We start from the raw sequence: 21,690 nt of genomic DNA, 5'->3' as shown, positions 1-21,690 counted from the left end.
TGTTATCACTTCCTGGGCTGGATCTATTTTTCATTAGTTTGATAGCATTGGTTATTTCTTCAGCTGTTACTTGTCCTTCACATGATGCAGCTTCATCTTGGTTTAATTTGGGGAATTCTTCATAATCATGTATGGCTGTGTTAATATCCTCAATTCCAATTTCTGAAGACTGATTGTATAATTTAGAGTAGTATTTCACTTGTTCTGCTAAAATTCCTTCTTGGTCCTCAACTACTTTTCCTTCACTGGTCTAAATCCTGGTCATAATATTACTTTTCCCCCTTGCTTTTCTACATTGAAAAAATATTTAGTATTTTTCTCTCCCTCCTCTACCCATTTAGCGCGCGCTCGTGTTTGCGCCCCCTTACTATTGATATGTTTATCCATATTGTACCCCTTCGACCCCTACCCCGACCGCACCAGACCCTGCCCCCCAAGACCTCCCCGTCCCCCCCCCCTTCCCATGTGTTTGTGTAATGGCTTGAGGCCGATGTACAATAAACCATTTGCCTTGTCTCGTCTTCTGTGTGTGTGTGTGTGTGTGTGTGTGTGTGTACTGATATCTTTCTTTCACAAACACAGATACAGACACACGTATCTCTGCCTGTGTATGCGTTCGTATCTGACAAGACTGCATTAAAGATCAGTTGTGTACATGGCAGGTAACTGCTGGTTCGTGGCTGCAGCAGCGTCCTTGGCAGCCAACAACTGGCAACTTCTGCACCGTGTGGTGCCACAGGACCAAAGTTTTGACCAGGACTATGCAGGTGAGATCGCGGCGTATCTTTGCTATTGAGCCATACAGTGATACGCTCATGCATTGCATCTATAACATTTTTATGACAAAAATTTCTTCATGTCAAATTCGGAATGTATTCTCCTGGATTGTTCAGTTCTGGACTGTCCTAAAAGATATTCAGTTCATCATCGGTACTGGTCCTGACCATATCCACAACAATCTGCAAAAGTATCGACAGCGATAAATACAGACTCTTTAACCATATTCTTCAACAGATGCTCTCTATTCTTCTGAAACTTTACATTTTACATATTTCTTTAATAAGACTTCTAGGTTTCAGAATTATCAATGACAGCTCGGTTTTAGTGAAATTTGTATCGCTTTTTGTCAACAGTGTTTTGTGGTCATTTTTTTCTTCTTTGCAACTTACTAGTGACCGCTACCACATTTAGGCTTCACTCGTTCAGTTCACACCCTGCGCATGTTTGTCTGTTGACGGTGTGTTTGATGTGAGAATTCGTCCTAAGCATGTGACTCAACATGTGTATTGTGTTTCTTGGCAGGTATCTTCCGATTCCGGTTCTGGCAATACGGGGTGTGGAAGGAGGTGGTGGTGGATGACCGACTGCCCACACGACAAGGAAGACTGATGTACTGCTCTAACACCAGGCAGAGGAACGAATTCTGGGTGGCTCTGCTGGAAAAAGCTTATGCTAAGTGAGTTGGTGCATGGGGTTTTGAGCCAGATTTTGACAGTATCTTACAAACTGTAAAAAAGTAAACACATTTAGAATTTATCAAATCTGTTATTATTACAGTGGCTGCAGTATGTTGTGTTGTGCAGGCTGTGCGGATCGTACTGTATGATGCTACAGTGTGCCGTGGAATGATGTTGCGTGTTGTGGTGCGTTATGGTGTGGTGTATAGAGGCTGTGAACCCGTATTGCACAGTGCAGCCGTGTGGGTGATGTGTGAGCGCTGTGAGATGGTACCGTGTTCGGCTGCAGTATAGCGTGGTGTGTTGTGGTGTGTAGGCTAAACGGGTGCTATGAATCTATTGTGGGCGGACGTGTTCACGATGCTCTCCTGGACCTGACTGGAGGCATCACAGAGTTGGTGGACCTGCAAGACAGCTCTCTGGACACCCTTACTTCCGTCCTCACCAGCACTTACCATATGAACACGCTCATGGGCGGCGCAATTTTCGTGCGTATGTCTGTCTGTCTGTCTGTCGAGTCTCTTGTTTCTCCCTCTTCCCCCTCCCACATTTCAATAACTCTGATTACAATAATCCAGTCAAAACAGACACGCAATTAAAATGCAACCCCATGTTTGCACTCTTGTGGTCGAAGTCACATCACTGCTTTAAATCAGGCGTGAGAAGATGCACAGCATCTATCCTAGGGCATTCAGTACGTACACACATATACACATGAGCAGCCGTGTCCACACGTACGTACGCACGCACGCACACACACATATGTTCAGCTGGGCATTGCAATACAGAAGACTAACTAAAACATGCACGCATAGTAATGCTTTCTAAACGCGTAAACACTCAGTCATACATGCAAACACAACACAACACACACACACACACACACACACACAAACATGAACAGCCGCATCCACACGAACGCACGCATGCACTCACACACACATTCTGCTGAACATTGCCATACAGAAGACTAATTGAAACGTGCACGCATAGTCATGCTCAAATGAATAGAGACAAAACAAAAGTAGTCATATTTTCGAGATCAGAACCACGAGCTCAAATATTTTCTTTAAAATGTGGAACAGAAGTTATAAAAACAACTGAACAATATAAATATCTGGGAATTATAGTCCATAAATCAGGCAATTTTGAAAAGGCAACGGAACATCTGGCAAAACAAGGTAATAGAGCATCTCGATAGGAAAAACAAATAAAACTGCACGCAGGAAAAAATGCCAAAAAAATGGGTGGCGCTGTAGTGTAGCGAAGCGCTCTCCCTGGGGAGAGCAGCCCGAATTTCACACAGAGAAATCTGTTGTGATAAAAAGAAATACAAATACAAATATTCTTCAAAGATCTTTCAAGAATGAAAAAATAAGCATACATATAATGTCAAAGTTATTTGATAGTCTCGTTTCACCAATACTAACGTATGGAGCAGAAATATAGTTCCCCACTTGTCATGATTTAGCAATAGAAAAAGGCAGATATTTCAACATCACAAAAGAAAGGAGACTGTGTTTACAATGGCAAACAATAGAGGATGAATATTATTTTTTAGATGACTGCGAATTATACAAAGAAATTAGAATAGAATTCATACCAAAAAAAAAAGAAAAAAGAAATACCTTCCAAATATCATTAAACCCAGTCAGCAAATACTGGAAGACAAACTTGTGGGACTGTTTGAGAAATTTGTCAGTAACTGCTGTCAAAAACACCATAGCGTGAAGGAGTGATTCAATCTCTTTTTTCAATATCTATTATTTTGATTTGCTTTTTGTGCGTGGTTTCATGTAACTTTGCATGCGTGTTTTATAGACCTTGTTAAGGTTTAATTGACATTAAAATTGATTCTGATTCACACACACACACACACACACACACACACACACACACACACACACACACATACACACACACACAAACAAAAAAACAAACAACAACAACAAAAACAACAACAAAAACAATGACTGCACCCAGACACGATATTCGGGCGACGAGAAACAAAAAATGGCTTCAAATTGACCTATTTTTCCTTCGTTTTCTGTGCATGGAGACGAGCAGTCTGCTTGGATGAGATGGGAAAAGTGGATCGATAGGTTTGAGAATTTACTGTTTGCACACAACATCAATGAAACCAAGTAGAAAAAAGCAAAGCTTCTTCGTTTTGTTGGAGAGGAAACCTACAATATTTTCGGTAGTTTTACAGACGAACTGAACGTTCCGGACGAGTACAACACACAGCCAAGGGAACGCTGACAGAATATTTCACACCCAGAAAGAACACCACGTAAGAAAATTTCAAATTTCGTCAAGCTTCTCAACTTCCTGGGTAGAGTATTGATTCGTTCTACACATTGCTTCGCAAGTTAGCTAGTACTTGCAAGTTCCATGATAGTGATGAAGAAATTTTTATCTCAGATACTACAGGGATGTACATCTTCAAGAATTCGAAGAAAGGCTCTGAAAGAGCTACCTCAAGTCCTTGACGAAGCCAGAGCACTTGAACTGTCTGAATCGAAAGCTTCAGAAATGGAAGGGAAAAGTGTGAATGTCGTTTCAAGCCAGAGATCTCATGTAAACACTGATGATTCCAGAAAGGAAAAGTTTGGTACTCATACTAGAGGTAGCCGTTCTTCAAACCCCAGACGTGGTGGTGGTTCCTCAAAACGTGGGCAGCAAGCCAGTGGCAACTCAACATGACAGAACAACACACCAAGTCATGGTTCTTCATTCAAGTCGCTGTGGCAGTGCTTTAGATTCAAGTAACACTGACATTTACCGTTACTGTGGTGATTCACCTTCACGTGCTTCCTGTCCAACAAGGGGTAAAGAGTGCAGACGCTGTCACAAAATGAATCACTCTTCTCGTGTGTGTGGCTTCAATTCTGAGTTAAGGCAGATTAATTTCTTTGAGTGTGAGCGAGAGCATGGATTATCTGGATCAAGTGATGAATCTGGTTTCAATGTCACAGACAGGTATTAAAAAACTCCTGCAGTTACTGCAAACATCATGAAAACTCAAGTGAAGTTTCTGATTGACACTGGAGTGAGTGTGAACATTTTGAATGGACATGTACGTGATAAAGTTTGTGTTAAACTGAAGCTTCAGAGAGCGTGTTCTCTGATTTATGCTTATGGCTCCAAGGATCCTCTTTCCATGCGTGGATTCTTGATTGATACTGGTGGTTCTCAGTCTGAGTCTCACAGTCTTCTTAGTGCAGACACCCCTCAAGCACTGAACATTGTTCATTTTGCGTTCTCATCTTATGTCGCTTCTTTTCCTGTCACTTCATCCATTCCGGATCAGTTTTCTTCTTTGATAGAGACATGGGAAATATTGACAGTTCGTCCATTTACACAGCAACACCAGCGGATTCTTTTTCATGTTCGTAAAGATGTTGAAGCTGAATTAGAGCGTCTTGAAAAACTCGACGTGATCGAGAAAGTCAGTGGTTCTACACCCATGTGGTAGTGGTTCCCAAGAAAACAAAAGGAGTAGAGTAGGCATAGACTCGCTGGAAGGAAACAAAGCTATTGGGAAAGAGGAACGCTCAATGCCAACTGTTGATGACCTCATCGCTGACCTCAACTCTTCTAAAGTTTTCAAGTTGAATCTGACGAATGCCTACCATTAGCTTGAGCTGGAATCTAGTCACTACATTACTACTTTCACAACACATGTAGGACTACGTCGAAACAAGAGGTTGTTGTTTGGTGTCAATGCCGCATCAGAAAATTTCCAGGTTATTTCAGATCTTTTGAGTGACATTCCTAATGCCAGAAATCTGTCCAATGACATTTATACATGGAAAAACTCAAGCTGAACATGATGAGATTTTGAGAAAGACACTGAAAAGACTTCAAGAAAAGGGAGAAAAGCTGAACAAAGAAAAATGAAAATTTTCAGTGAACAAACTTACCATTTTTGGACATGTCTTCAGTGATAAAGGGATTTCTGTTGACCCAGAGAAAATCAAATACATCATTGACACTGATCCACCCAAGAGTGTTGGAGAAGTATGTCATTTCTGGGAATGACTCAATATGTATCGCGTTTCATTCCTCACTACGCAACCCTGACCGAACCGTTTCATAGGTTGACGAAACAGGATGTTTCATGGCAGTGGACTGATGTTGAACAAAAAGCTTTCGAAAAGCTGAAGGATGAACTGCTGCCAGGAACAAATGTCATGGCCTACTTTGCCCCAAACAAGTCAACAGATTATTGTGGATGCGAGTGCTGTTGGTCTTGGGGTGAGTTTTACTCAGAATGGCAAGATTGTCAGCTTCGGAAGCCGTGCCTTGACAAGCCCATAGCAACGGTACTCACAGACAGATCGTGAAATGCTTGCATTTGTCAACGTGATGGAACATATTGCCAGTACCTTTTTGGGTCTACATTCAGTCTTTCTCAGTGGCACGGACATTCCTCTTTCCTCTTCCGTCCGCAATCTTGGTATCATACTCGACCAGTCTCTTTCTTATCAGCAGCATGTTGCAAATATATGCAAACTGTGTTACTATAAAATTCGCAGAATTGCATCCATTCGTAATCTCCTGACTGAAGATGCAACCAAAACTCTCCTCTGTGTGTTTGTTCTGTCCCGCCTGGATTATTGAAATTCCCTACTTGTTGGTTCACCCAGTTACCTCATTGCTAGGCTTCAGAAAGTCCAGAACTGTGCTGCTCGTCTTGTCTTTCATTCCCCTATATTTGATCACGTCTCTCCTCTCCTTCATACTTTACACTGGCTCCCAGTACAAGAAAGAATTATTTACAAAGTCGTCTCTCTTTGTTTCAAGTCCATTGAGGCTTCTGGTCCACGGTATCTTTCTGATTTCATTCATCCTTACATACCCTCATGCCAACTCCGCTCTTCTTCTGACACCCGTATGCTTAGGATCCCCCATGCTCGCACCAAAACGTATGGCCATCGCAGTTTTTCATACTAAGCCCCCTTTCTTTGGAATCAACTTCCTCAGCATCTACGTCACTCATCTTCGCTGCAATTTTTCAAATCCAGTCTGAAGACTCACCTTTTCCCCTCCAGATTAATTCTCAACAGCTCATCCGTTGCCAGTATGTACTAAAATGACTATTTGTGAGTGAGTGAGTTTTAATAGTTTCAGGATTTGTTGATGGTATTTTATTGTGTACTATTTACGATTGTGTGCTATGGCTTGTGTGTGTGCGTGCGCTTGTGTGTATTGTGTAGGGGTGGGGGTGGAGGGAGTGGATGAATAGTTTTTAATGATGTTTGGTATCTTGTGTTCATTTTTTCCTTTTTGATATTTACATGTGTGTTCTATTTGTAAACGCCTAGGGCTTATTTTCAAGATTCGGCGTAAATGCTCATAATAATAATAATGATAATAATCCGGAAAAGCCAGAAGCCAGCAACAGCAAGAACAGAAAGCTGGCGACTGTGTCTCATGCCCTACGAGTTCGATCTTCAATACCATTCTGAAAAAATGAACAAAATCCAGCGGATTTCATCAGTCGACACCCACATACTCAATTCAAGAGAGATAATGCAGCTGACGCATACATTCGTTGTGTCAGGGAAAACATTGTTCCAAAGGCGGTGACATTTGAAGATGTCCAAACTGCTAAACAAGAAGACCCTCAGTTGCAGAAACTGATGAACGCTATCCAGAGCAACAGATGGCAAGATTCTGACTTCTTAACATGCTTTCCACGCTTCAAAGATGAACTGTCAATTTCGGATGGTGCCATTCTTCTGACCATCTTTTGGGGATTCCCTCTGCTTTACAACAACAGGTTATTGACATTGCTTACCATACTCACCAGGGAATTGTCAAGACCAAGCAGCTGATCAGAGTGTGGTTTCCAAGCATCAACAAAATGGTGGAAGAAACTGTACAGAAGTGTATACCATGCCAAGCATCCTATCCTTGACCTACAAGACGTGAAACCTTGTGCCCTACACCATTACCTTCGGAAGTGTGGTCTCAGATTGCTGTGGACTTTGCAGGTCCGTTTCCTTCTGGTCACTACGTGCTAGTTGGAGGATGCTCCAGTCGTGCTCCAGTCGTCTCGACTTAGTCTTGCCACTGGAAATTGGTGGACCCGGACGAGAGAGTGAGGTTGATGTTGCGCAACTCCTCTTCACTTTAAACAAACTCATCGCGCAAGTCATCAGTCATCCTTATTGACCTTTCATCCTATTGACGTGCTAGTTGCCATTGATGAATACAGTCGATATCCTGAAGTTGAGGAAATTTCATCTATTTCTGTGAAAGTTGTCATTCCTTGCCTCAACTATGTGTTCGCTCGCCAATGTTTTCCTTCAGTTATCAAGACTGACAATGGCTTTCATTTTCAGAGTCATGGATTTCAGAACTTTGCAAAACAGTCGGGCTTCTATTACAGAAAAACATCACCCCATTGTGGCCTGAAGCCAGTGCCGAGGCGGAGAGATTCATGGGAACGCTCCTGAAGTTCGTTCGTGCAACAACGGCTGAAAGTAAACACTGGAGAAGTCAGCTGCCAAATTTCCTTTGTCAATACAGAGCTACGCCACACAGTTCAACGAAATGTGTCTCCATTTGAAGCCTTGACTGGAAGAAAGATGAACACCGACCTTCCAACACTTCCTGCTGCAAAGAAAAGTTCAGTTCAGACACCTGTCACCCAGAATGACTTTATCAGCAAGAGGAAAATGAAATATTTTGCTGAGCTGAGACGACACACAAAACCATCTTCAGTTTGTCCTGGTGACAGTGTGCTGGTGAAGCAACAGAAGAGAAAGAAACACACCAGCCTTTGACCCCCAACCTTACAACAACAAAATGGCAGCATGGTTATTGCAAAACGAGGAAACCATGTCATCACACGCAACTCTTCATACTTCAAACCTGTACAAGCCACTGTTCCTCATGATGAAGACGAAGAAGAGGAGTAAGACAACTATGAGGCAAGCCCGTGCCCAGCCTCCCCGCCAGTGGTGATGACCTTGACACCTTCAACTTCAAGGAAGTCACCATGAAGATCCAATGACACACCTACCTCTGCTAACCATACACCAGGGTCTTCATGCCTGCCTAAATCCCCTGGAGACATATTTCCAATCCAGAATGGTTCAATTTAACACCCGCAAATTGCAAGAAGAAGATCCTCTCAGCGTGCTGTGACACTGCTGAAAAGATTCAATGAATACATTGTGAATTAAGTCAGTTGTGACGACTATATTGTGAACTAAACTTTTCGGGTTGAATATAAATGTAAAGTTTAGATATGAGAAAAATGTTTGATCTGAGACATTATTTAGTAATTGAATTCATAGTAAAAAGATTGATATAAAGTTCAAGAGGATTTGTTTTATCTCCAATGGGCAGTGAAAGAGAAATGGACTCACATTTATGACCAACTTTCTTTTTTTCCCTTCGACTTTCTGTTTCAAGTGAATATTTCAATGGAAAGAAAACAGGTTTTATGCTTCAAGTGAATATAGTTAAGTGAATATTCATTTGAAGAAAAGAAAAAGTTTTTAGTGACTATAAATGTGAAATGATTGAACTGTTGCATCGCAGTGTGGACATTAGGAGAACTTTATATGCATCGTCTAAATAATCCTCACAAAGTAATGTTTCTCTTGATATGTAGAAACAATGATTATTTTAATGATAAACTTTTCATTAAAAATGGGGAGGGATGTCATGTTGCAATGTCGAAAGTACAAAGAAAAGGAATTCAGTTTTAAAGAAAAGATAGCTCTAATAATATGCGCAACGGTGTGCGAAGAAGAACAATAACAACAGTCGTTTTGATTTCTGTTTGCAAGCATATGTCGTTCAAGCCGCGCAGTAAAGTTCTTTGGATTGTTTAATACGTGTTTCTAGTGTATGTTTATTGCGAGCCAACGTTGACTACACCTAGACACGATAACATGTACGCTCAGATCATTTGTTGTTGCTATTGTCTGTTGATCAAGCAACTCCGCCTCTGCCAAGCCCTTCGCGACCAAATCATAACCGATACACCGGGATATATTGCGAGGCTTTCGCTCCGCGATTTGGGTAACCTATCTGCATCAGTCCCGGCACCACCTTACCGTGTACGAGGATTTTTGTGCAAAAGCCAGATTCCTTCAATGTTAGACACAGTGTCCGACGAACGCCACCGAATTACCATGGTCAACCAGGCACAGGTCAGGTCTGTTCTGTCAATGTATGTGACATTATCCAGAGGGGTAGGCTGGTTCTGGAAGACATCTACATAATTTCTCACCAGCTACACACACCTGTCACACCTTTCTGTGTACAGGCCTGCAACAGTTCAGTGCATGCGAACCGGTTTCGAACTGGAATTCGCACAGTGAACATGCCCTGGGGTATTCCTCAGGATAGTACGTGCTGTTTACAATGTACGTTTCTAGCATCTGCAACCCTGGAGATGAACCTGGTGATGTTGTCACTCAGGCTGCTGTTTGTGAACAAACAAACAAAAGGAAACACACACGCACATTTTTTTGATATGTTTCTGACGAGGTTCTTATGGTCGAACTTTCACAGGCATGAGTTCATATCTCTATTTCCACATTCCTTTAATGTACTTCAGAACTGTGTTAATGGTTTCTGATTATTATTATTGTCATTATTGAATTGTTACTGTTAAATGTAATTGCATGTTAGTTATGCTTTTTTTCTTTTCTTTTTTTTGTAGTTTTCAACCTTTTCTGTTTTCCCTTTCCCCTACACCCCTCACCCCCACTCCCGCCCCCTTTTTGACTCACTTGTGTAAACAAAGTGAGTCTATGTTTTAACCCAGTGTTCGGTTGTCTGTGTGTCCGTGGTAAACTTTAACATTGACATTTTCTCTGCAAATACTTTGTCAGTTGACACCAAATTAGACATAAAAATAGGAAAAATTCAGTTCTTTTTAATCATCTTGTTTAAAACAATATTCCACCTCTGGGATGGGCACAAAAGAATAACAAGAGAGGCAAGGCCTTCAAGACTCACTTGTGATACACTTTTTAAAAAATCCAAGCTTTTTATGTATTGAGTATAATGCATTTACTGTTATATTTATATTTTTTGTATTCTCTAAACTTGGCACTTTGATCTGATATTCGACCCAACAAAAGATCTGTCATTATTATCATTTTTTGTTCAAACAGGAACTTCTTTTGCTAAGCATGGAAGTTTTGTTTATTGCAAACGTTTTGATGCAGACAGTAAAATAAGGGAAATTACTCTGTAATTAATGCTTGGGGAGTTAGTTTGCTTTAAACTGATCTTTCTCATCTTAAACATTACATTTTGAAATAATACTCAATACATAAACAGCTTGGATTTTAAAAAAAAAGTGCATCACAAGTGAGTCTTGAAGGCCTTGCCTTTCTTGTTTCAAAATGTAATGTTTAAGATGAGAAAGATCAGTTTAAAGCAAATTAAGTCCCCTAGCATAATTAGAGTAATTTCCCTTTTTTACTATCTGCACCAAAACGTTTGCAAAATAAATAAAACTTCCATGCTTAGCAAAAGAAGTTCCTGTTTGAACAAAACATGATAATTATGACTGCTCTTGTTGTTGGGTCGAATATCAGATCAAAGTGCCAAGTTTAGAGAATACAAAAAATATAAATATAACAGTAAATGCAGTTTGCATATAATTAAGCTTCATTTTTTATTTTTTTGTGCCCATCCCAGAGGTGCAATATTGTTTTAAACAAGATGACTAAAAAGAACTGAATTTTTCCTATTTTTATGCCTAATTTGGTGTCAACTGACAAAGTACTTGCAGAGAAAATGTCAATGTTAAAGTTTACCACACACACACACACACACACAGACAACCGAACACCGGGTTAAAACATAGACTCACGTTGTTTACACAAGTGAGTCAATAATAAATGCTTAGCAAAAGAAGTTCCTGTTTGAACAAAAATTGATATTAATGACAGATCTTTCGTTGGGTCGAATATCAGATCAAAGTGTCAAGTTTAGAGAATACAAAAAATATAAATATAATTATAACAGTAAATGCATTATACTCAATACATAAAAAGCTTGGATTTTTTAAAAAGTGTATCACAAGTGAGTCTTGAAGGCCTTGCCTCTCTTGTTCTCTTTTTTTTTATCGTCTAATAGTGAAAAGACGCTAAACTAAAGAACACACACACACACACACGAAAGACACAAAACATGCCCGGCTACACACGTACACTCATGCACACACACACGCGCGCGCTTCTGTTGATCGACAACAATAATACTTTCGTTTTCTATCACGTTTTGTAGTTGCTAATGTTGACGTTGTGCGTTGCGCTATGTCAGGCCTTGAGGGGGGAGTAAAAGGGGGGGAAATGTAAGCAGAATGAAATAAAATACAATGCAAAAAAAAAACAAAAAAAAAAAAAACAAATAAATAAACAAACACGTAAATGAATAAACATACTTACATAGATAAGAAAAAAGCGATAACAAATAATAAAAGACAAAAAATGATGATTGTAACGGATTTTTTTTAAAAGTAAATACGTGGGCCTGTGCTGTTTTCACCTAGCACTCCATTCAAACCATAAAGCAACACAAACGCGACTCTAGATTTTTTTTTTTTTTTTTTTTTTTTTTTTTTTTTTTAAGAACGAAAACTCCGATTTTCTTTTACTTTTTAACTTGGTTATTTACACTTAATAATATCAATAAATATATAATCAAAGTAAAGATTGTAAGAAAATAAATGTTCGTTAGTTTCCGAACTTACTCAAAATAAACAAAAAGAAACTTAACACACTACGACGACGGCTGCCCACATTTTAGGCGCCGACACATCACCGACGGACACCATGGTACACAGGGCACCACACCGATGGGTGGTCTGCCCTTCCAGGTGGTCTTTTGCATGGCCGTTCTCCCTCAGCTGGTAGTCTGCCCCCTGGGACGGCAGTGGACCAGCGCCTCCCTTATCTCAGTCTGCCACAATCAGACGATGCTGTTCCCAACGGGAATGTTTCTGGCACTTCCGAATTTAACCAAAGACAAGTCGGTTCGCACTCCCGAATTCACCAAGGGCAAGCCAGTTAGCACTCCCGAATTCACCGAAGGCAAGCCGGTTAGCACTCCCGAATTCACCAAGGGCAAGCCGGTTAGCACTCCCGAATTCACCACGGGCAAGCCAGTTCGCACTCCCGAATTCACCAAGGGCAAGCCGGTTAGCACTCCCGAATTCACCAAGGGCAAGCCAGTTCGCACCGAATTCACCAAAGGCAAGCCGGTTAGCACTCCCGAATTCACCAAGGGCAAGCTGGCCGTTCAGTAATTTTAGACAGTTCCAAGTGAGCGTGACGTAGTTCACAGATGACGTCAAATTCCTGTGGTTTCACAGTATATCACACTACAAAACATCGGCTGGGAACCTTTTGTTCCTGCGTGAAAATTGTCCGCACTTTCCAATAGAGAACACCAAAATTAACATGCACAAAAAGATACCATATTAAAAATTGTCACCAACTAACAACACATGTACAAAGCGATTTGTTACAATGATAAGCAAATGAAATGTGAACACACACACACACACACACACACACACACATATGCACAACAGATATGCACGAAATAAGCAGTTTCACAGCTATGAAAGCACAAACAAAGGTGCACATGCCCAACGCTACACATAAAAAGCACACGAGCCCCGACACACACACACAGACATTACCCTGCAACCCCCCCTTCCCCCCTCCCAAGGTCCCTTACACACACACACACATTCCTACTTATCACAGCTTTCACGGCCGCACGCACACACACACACACAGACACGCGCGCGCGCGCGCGTCCATACCCCCTCCGCTCCCCCACCCTCCACGTATACACACACGCAATACAGATATATATACACACACCCCATCCTCTGCACACACACACACACACACACACACACACGGACAAGTCGTAGCCCCCACGATGGAACCCCCCCCACACACACACACACCGCTCACACACATACGCAAATACATACACGTATGCGCTCGCACACGCACAGAGCTCTCCTGAAACATACGTTCATTTACACACTCACACGCCTACACAAACACTAGGAAAAGATCTCTTGGTCTACTGTATTTGGAAAAGGCCAGAGGGACTGTTCCGTTTTGAAGAAATTTGCGCAATGTTGGTTTGGAAATTATGCCAATATTCGTTTGATATGCAAAAGATCGTGCTCTACCTTTCATCCTAGACTTGCGGTCGCTCCCTCTCTCTTCCTTTCTTTCTTTGAGGCGATCAGTGGTGTGATGGCCTTGTATCAGTTCTTTCTGGTGTACTTTCACTTTTCTGAGGATTTCCGATTTTCCTAGATATAGACCGCAAGTTGTGTTACCAGCAAGCCTGTCAGCTTGCTCATTTTCTTGAACAACTGCATGTCCCGTGCAGTATGACCATGTAAGTTTTTTCAGTCTGAAAGTTGCGCATTGCCCCATGCCACTCTGGGCTTCCCATTCCACTTTCAGTTTTTTGTATGTGGTTCATTGAGTCCGTTAGAATCATGGCATGTTGGTTTCCAGGCATATGAATAGATGATAACTACTGGAGAGCGTGTGTTACAGCTTCAACTTCCATCGGTAGGCTGAAGGTTGTGGCTTTGTGCGCAGCATTCTCTTCCCTTGATTGTTTTTTCCATTTTGCTTCACAGTGAATTTCCAACCGGATTGGTCTTTGGTGACTGAGCAATCTGTGCATATGATGATGTCCTATTCTTTACTGTGTTTTTTCTATGAGTAGCTTCACTTCTGCATCAGTTTTGCCTTTTGGCCATTCACGACAATGTCCCCTAGAGTGGGTGAAATGGCCGTGTTGAAAAGGTGATCAAGGTTTTCAGGGTTTTCCTCCCATTCTTTTGTTTCCTTCAGGTCTTGTAGCCGGCATACGAGTTGGATTGTGTCTTCTGCTCGCCCCATCTATGATCTTCTGCGTCCTAAACGGCTGCCTTTTGGTTCCTTGACTGCATCAGCAGTGGGTTTTGAGGGTTTTCTAATGCTCTGAAGTAGGCCATAACCTGTTCTGACTTGTTTCTGACCTGCATTGAAGGAAGGTCAAACAGGTATCACATGGTTTCTGCAGATGTGTCTTTTGTTGTTCCAAGGATCTCCCTCATAGCTTCATTTTGAGCTCGTTCTAATTTTAGGAGGCTGCTTTGAGACAGTGTTGTTAGCCCAAATCCATAGTCGATCACACTAAGAACGAGTGATTGATATAGCCGGAAGAGGAAGCGTTGTTCGATGCTTTTGTTTTTTGCATTTGAGAACAGTATCTTCAGTGTGTTTTCTGAAGGTCAGCATCCTGTCGAACTGTATTCCTAGGTAGCGTTGGCAGTCGGTTTTATCGATCTGAATTCCGTCGCATGGCACATCTGGTGGTGATTTGCTCGCAGTTTTGTTTTTGAGAGTGCACAGCAAAGTTTGGGCTTTCACTGGATTGATGGAAGATCCTGTGTGCCTTGAACCATTGGGCGATAATAAATTATTCAGTTGTTTCTGGACGGCTGTAGTTGTTTCTTGCGCATCTTTCGAAGTTTTGGAGACCAGGCCATCATCTGCAAGAGTAAGCACTCGAGCTACTCCATTGTTGTTTAAGTCTGCAAAGCCTTTCGTGTAGACGTTGTAGAGGATAGGAGAGAGTGGAGATCCTTGTGTCAGTCCCATGGAAAGTTTAGAAGATGCAGACATCCAATCTCCGAGGCGTTGGACGACGGTTCTTTCCTGAAGCGCTGCAGCTATACATCTTGTCAAACATACTCCATACCTTAGTAGCAGCTCCATGAGGTGCGTAAACTGGACTTTATTGTAAGTATCTTCCAGGTCAGTTGTTACTGCTAATGTTTCTTCTTTTCTTTGAAATCCTTCATATACCTAATAAGCGAAAGCAGCCGCATTTTCCAAGGTACACCTACCTGTTCTGTACCCACCTCAATTTGGATGGAGAATGTCATCTGTTCATGATCCCTTGCAAGTTTCCTGGCTAGTATGCGTTCCATGAGGTTTCCAGCAATGTTTTGCATGGTTAGGATCTGTAGCTGCTTACCTTACTATGGTCCTTCCCTGGTTTTGTTAGGGGTTTTAAGAAGCTGTGTGTCCAGCCTTCCAGCACATATCCATTGTGGAAACTGTTTTGATAGAGACCTAAAAGTTTGCTTCTCTCTTCTTCCGATAGCCCCTTGATATCCGAGTAGCGAACTTTGTCTGGGCCTGGAGCCGAATCTTTCTTGCGTATGGCTGTTGCTTCATTTAGATAATCTGTTGTCAAGTCATCATCTTGTCCAGGCTGCATAAGTTTTTGGTTTAACTCCTCAACATATTTCTTTTTTTCGTTTAAGTTTCTTCGATCACTGTTGAATGAACCGTTTGACCAGAGCGGATTTTTATCATTTCTCTTAAGCTTGGTTCCATCACTATCTAACATATCTGGCGTTGTTGTTGTGTAAGTTTTTCCTTCCATGCGACGATAGAATTGCCAGAACTCTGTCAATGTTGTGTCATAACTGAGTGACTCGCAAAACTGTTTCCACTTTTTTTGGCCTCTTGAGCTGACTTCAACCTGCTTCGTTTTTTTTCTTTCATTTTTGTTTCAAGTTTATTTCTTTTTCAGGAGAAGGCTTTGTTCTTTCTTTTCGCCAAAGTTTGACAGCCACATGTTTTTCAATCCAGGGCTCTCTCTGTGTCCATATTCCACCATGGGGGCTGAATTGTTTGCTTCCGGTTCAGCGCCATTCTTTTGTTTCTTCTGCTTCTTAATTTTTCGATGATTGTCTCTGTTTTCATACTGAAATGGATTATGCGGTTTCATACAGGGCTTATTTGATAGTTTCTGTAGACTGAAAACTACCGGGAGGTGGTCGCTGTCTTGGTGTGGAAGCGTCTCCGCATTCATTCTTGTTCTGAATTTCGAAGATGTTAGAGCGATGTCGATAACACTGCCACTGTCCCCTTGTCTTGTTCCAACTGGGCTAAGAAGAATTTCCCCTATCATTTCTTCAAGGCCGAGTACTTGTAGTTAGGTGTTCCGCTGGTCCCAAAGGTTCGATCTCGCATTAAGGTCTCCACAGATAATGGCAGTTTCCAAATTCATTTTCTATTTCCTCTAGTACGGCCAAATCTGATTTTGTTGTGCAGGTTCCTGGGTGAACATAGGCATTGATGAGCACAATGCTTTTGTGAATTCCGTCAGGTTTTTCCAAGACGGACACCTACTAGTTCACATGAGTTGCTACATGATTTCTGTAGATTTATGGTGGAAACTTTGTTTTTTCCATTTATTGTTTAGTATGATTGCTACTCCTCTTCCTTCATGCCTTTATAAGACTGTGAAATTTTCAAAAAATATTGGTCTATCTGAACTAGTCCTTGTCTCTTTGAGACATAAGATGTCAAAATCATATGCTTATTTCTCAATTGTTGTAATTCTTATTCTCGCGCTAGAGCAATTCCAACTGCCGATTCTTTAGAATTTCTTTGACAGCCGCTATGCTTTTGTCATTCTGCCACCTACGCACGATCTTGTCCCACCTCTTGTGCCACACTTGCTTGGGGTTACACCATTTCTGTACTGTACCCATGGAATTGAACAACTGTCACATCCATTGCTGCTGGTGTTTGTGTGTTATAAGTTTTTATTTCTAACTGAAAATCTGTGTTACTTACAGGGCAAAGGGTCACGTGAATCCCGTCGACCCAGCGGCTTGTATGAGATGCATGCCTACAGCATTATTCGTATGAAAACGGTAAAGACAATTTCTCCCCCTCTTTCTCTGTCCATATCTGAGCGAGTAAATGTGTGTGTTTGTGTATGGTTCACTGTATCAAAATCCACGTGATTTGATATTTCAATCAAAACCAAATTGATTTTACATTTCAATTGTCTTCGCAGTCCAGAACATGCTTGCCATAACTGCACAACGGGCCTCATACTCTGATGTGTCAGGTAACCTATCGGGGTCAGAAGGTCCTCCTCCTCCTGGTCAGAAACCCCTTTGGGCACGGCGAATGGAACGGCGCCTGGAGCGACAAGTCAGAACTCGTTTCAGGGCTTGTATATTTTACTTCTTTTTTTTTAACCTTTGAATGATTTTTTTTAATGGGATTTTCTTTTGCTCAATCTCCATTTATACAGTCAGAACTTCACAAAAGAAATTATAACATCCAATACACCACTTTTTAATGTTTTCTGCTGTGTCCGATAGAACCAGTTCAAGATGATTTGTTACTCTATCACACTGCATTTCTGTTTTCAGTTGTAGAAGTGTTATTGGTGCTGGGACAGTGTTCAAGACAGTGTAACTTTAGTCAACAGTTTTTTTGTTGTTTTTTTTAATTACATACGATAAAATTAAACAAACAAATCAAAACTAGGTTCAAAAAGAGCAAAATCTTTACTCATATAACCTCGAACAAGGAACTTGATTCTGTTGGAAAGATGTATGTACACTACTAAGATGAAACGTTCGACTACACCTAATTGTTTGTGAAATATCATGTCTGTATATTTCAAACAAACAGAATATAATCAAACACACGAGCATTTCTGCCACATTTTAATCGTGAATACAATTTATACTTGCATTTTATTTTGTTGGTTCTTTTTAAACAATGTTTTTAGGCATAGTATGTTTTTCCTGATAATTTTTTTTTATGTTATTGTTTTTAGACGTAGTACATTGACCTTGATATGTTTTGTTTTGTTTTTTTAGACACAGCACAGTGTCTGATATTTTATTATTGCTTTCTATTGATTGTACAGTGTTCGCGATTTTTTTTAAGACATGGTACAGTGTTCTTGATATGTGTATTATGACTTGTTCAGGTCAGGTCAGGTCAGGTCATTAGATCTGCTACTGGTAACCTGTAATCCAGTACAACCTGTTCAGGGTCGGGTTGCCGGCGACTAAACCGGCACTCCCACTGCTCCCTTCCGGGACTGGTGAGGCAGGTGGCTAGACACCCTTATGGAGATCCATAAAAGGGCGTTGGCTCAGGAGAGCCACCGACGGCCATCTAGCTCCACTGTGCTGTGTGCATGCCACACGCAGTTGGCCCCCGGGGTGTGTCTACCCATGCATGCGAAGTCTGGATCCGGCAGAATCTGCGGAAGAAACCTATCGGTTCAACGGAGAGGAAGGCGGTTACAGCAATGCACTGTGGAGTGCAGAGAGCAAGATGAGACACCGAAAGGATATCTTGGTCATCCACTGCATCCGTGCTCATCCTCCAGTCGTCTCGACTTAGTCTTGCCACTGGAAATTGGTGGACCCGGACGAGAGAGTGAGGTCGACGTTGCGCAACTCCTCTTCACTTTAAACAAACTCATCGCGCAAGTCATCAGTCATCCAAAATGACCTTTCATTCTTCATCACTTCATCACTCCCAAGTCCTGTGGCGACAGGCGAGCGACGAAACGACAGGTGTGGGTACACTGGCAGTCGCAGCCGCAGACCTGCACGCAGGTGGCTCAGGCCATAGGGTCGTTCTTCGTCGACAGGAGCAGCGATGGAGCTCGGCAGCCGTCTGAGCGTCTGAGCAGCCCTCTTTAGGAATGCACTGCTCACCTCCCTGGCATGAGGAAGGGGCTAGAAAAGGTGCCCTAAAAATTGCCTGCCCCATATCACCCTGGCCAGCATACCGCGGCTGGCGGGGACCCTACATCAGCGGTCGAAACAAAAAGAAAGAAAAGAAAAAAACAAGGATCGTTCCTCTCACCATTGGTGCTTGGAACATAAGGACTCTCCTGGACAGAGATAACGCGGACAGACCCCAAAGGAGAACGGCACTAGTTGCATCCGAACTCGCCAGATACAACATTGACATCGCAGCCTTGAGTGAGACTCGGCTTGCAGGCGAAGGCGAGCTCTGTGAACGGGGATCTGGTTACACCTTCTTCTGGAGTGGACGAGGAAGCGAAGAGCGACGTGAGGCTGGCGTTGGTTTTGCAGTAAAAACAGCACTTGTCAGCAAGCTAGCTGGAATCCCAAAGGGAGTCAACGATAGGCTTATGACCATGAAACTCCCACTGGCATCTGGCCAGAAGCACCTCACCATTGTCAGTGCCTACGCTCCAACCATGACCAACCCGGATGAAGTGAAGGCGAAGTTCTACGAGGACCTTCACTCTGTCATTGCTGCTATCCCTAAAGCAGACAAGCTCATCATTCTTGGGGACTTCAATGCTAGAGTTGGCTCTGACTACATCTCCTGGGATGGAGTGATTGGAAAGCACGGTGTGGGCCACTGCAACCCAAATGGATTGCTTTTGCTTCAGACTTGTGCAGAGCACGAACTGCTGATAACCAACACAGTTTTCTGCCTCCCTACCTGTAACAGGACGTCATGGATGCACCCTCGCTCAAAGCATTGGCATCTCATCGATTACGTCATCATCAGGAAAAGGGATAGGCAAGATGTACGTGTAACAAAGACCATGTGTGGCGCCGAGTGTTGGACAGACCATCGCCTTGTAGTCTCGAAGCTGAATATTCGAATCCAGCCCAAGAGACGCCCCCAAGGCCAGAAGGCTCCAAAACGGCTCAACATCGCTAAGCTGAATAACATCACCATCAAACAGTCCTTTGTGGAGCTGCTGGAAGATCGTCTGGAATCTGCCTCTCTGGACAACCAGAATGTGGAGACTGACTGGAGGACCCTGCGTGAGCTGATCTATAGTACAGCTTCAGAGACCCTGGGACCCATGACCAGAAAGCACAAAGACTGGTTTGATGAAAACTGTGATGAAATCAAGCAGCTTCTGGATGAGAAACGCCGTCTGCATCAAGCCTACCTGAGCAACCCAAAGTCCACATCAAAAAAGGATGCGTACGATGCCATCCGCAGGACTGTTCAGCAAAAGTTACGCCAGATGCAGGATAAGTGGCTGAGTGACAAAGCTGATGAGATCCAGGGATATGCTGACAGACACGATATGAAGAGGTTCTATGATGCCTTAAAAGAAGTCTACGGCCCCACATCCTCAGGATCATCCCCCCCTCCTCAGTGCAGATGGGAATACCTTGATCACCAAGAAGGAGAAAATTCTCGAACGCTGGGCTGAGCACTTCAACAGTGTCTTAAATCGCCCTTCCTCCATAAATGATGAAGCCATAGACCGTCTCCCACAAGTCCCCATCAACGAAGCACTGGACGATCCGCCAACACTTCTTGAGACCCAGAAAGCAATCCGTCTGCTATCCAGTGGCAAAGCACCTGGCTCAGACTCCATACCAGCAGAGGTCTACAAGGATGGAGGCACTGTGCTGACTGAGAAGCTCCATCAGCTGTACTCACTCATGTGGAAAGAAGAGACGATCCCCCAGGATTTCCAAGATGCATCTATCATTCACTTGTACAAGCGAAAGGGGAACCGGCAAGCCTGTGATAACCATCGGGGCATTTCCTTGCTCTCAATCACAGGCAAGATACTTGCCAGGATCCTACTAAACCGCCTCACAGCACACCTTGACCAAGGTCATTTGCCTGAGAGCCAATGTGGATTCCGGAAAGAGCGCGGAACCACCGACATGGTGTTTGCTGCAAGGCAGCTGCAAGAGAAATGTCAGGAGCAAAATGCTGATCTGTTCTCCACCTATGTCGACCTCACTAAGGCCTTCGACATCGTGAGTAGAGAGGGACTGTGGAAAATCATGGCCAAGTACGGATGCCCTCGGAAATTTATTTCCTTGGTCAGCCAATTCCATGAAGGCATGCAAGCTCGAGTCCAGGACAATGGCGAAACATCTGCTCCTTTTGCTGTCACAAATGGTGTCAAGCAAGGCTGCGTCCTGGCTCCAACGCTGTTCAGCCTCATGTTGCAATGCTTACTGATGCCTTCAGAGATGGCGATGTTGGAATCGGCCTAAAGTACCGAACAGATGGCAAGTTGTTTAACCTCAGAAGGCTTCAAGCAAAAACGAAGGTCATGACAGACATCATCAGAGACTTTTTGTTTGCTGATGATTGTGCCCTCAACGCTAGATCTGTAGCTGACATGCAACTCAGCGTCGACAAGTTTGCCACTGCCAGCAGGAACTTCGGCCTTACCATCAGCACGAGGAAAACTGAAGTTCTCCATCAGCCAGCCCCAGGGAAACCCTACGTTGAGCCCAACATCACAGTCAACGGTCAGAGACTCAGTGCGGTGGAGCGGTTCACATACCTTGGCAGCACACTGTCACGAAATGCGACCATCGACGATGAAGTGAACGTCAGGATTGCAAGAG

The 21,690-nt window shown here is 42.8% G+C and overlaps 1 protein-coding gene across 1 annotated transcript in view; it reads left to right on the top strand.

The window, feature by feature from the left end:
- LOC143282428 (calpain-9-like) overlaps window positions 1–21,690 on the top strand; it is a 233,811-nt gene that overhangs the window by 73,718 nt on the left and 138,403 nt on the right. Inside the window, exons 3-7 of the mRNA XM_076588071.1 lie at window positions 663–767; window positions 1,303–1,456; window positions 1,774–1,945; window positions 17,131–17,208; window positions 17,409–17,494. Coding sequence (XP_076444186.1) covers window positions 663–767; window positions 1,303–1,456; window positions 1,774–1,945; window positions 17,131–17,208; window positions 17,409–17,494 — 595 coding nt within the window. The remainder of the gene's footprint in view (window positions 1–662; window positions 768–1,302; window positions 1,457–1,773; window positions 1,946–17,130; window positions 17,209–17,408; window positions 17,495–21,690) is intronic.

This window comes from Babylonia areolata, chromosome 1, assembly GCF_041734735.1.
Source record: "Babylonia areolata isolate BAREFJ2019XMU chromosome 1, ASM4173473v1, whole genome shotgun sequence".
Taxonomy (NCBI): domain Eukaryota; kingdom Metazoa; phylum Mollusca; class Gastropoda; order Neogastropoda; family Buccinidae; genus Babylonia; species Babylonia areolata.
The sequence above is the reverse complement of the archived record's forward strand: the minus strand, read 5'-3'. Positions and strand labels throughout refer to the sequence as shown.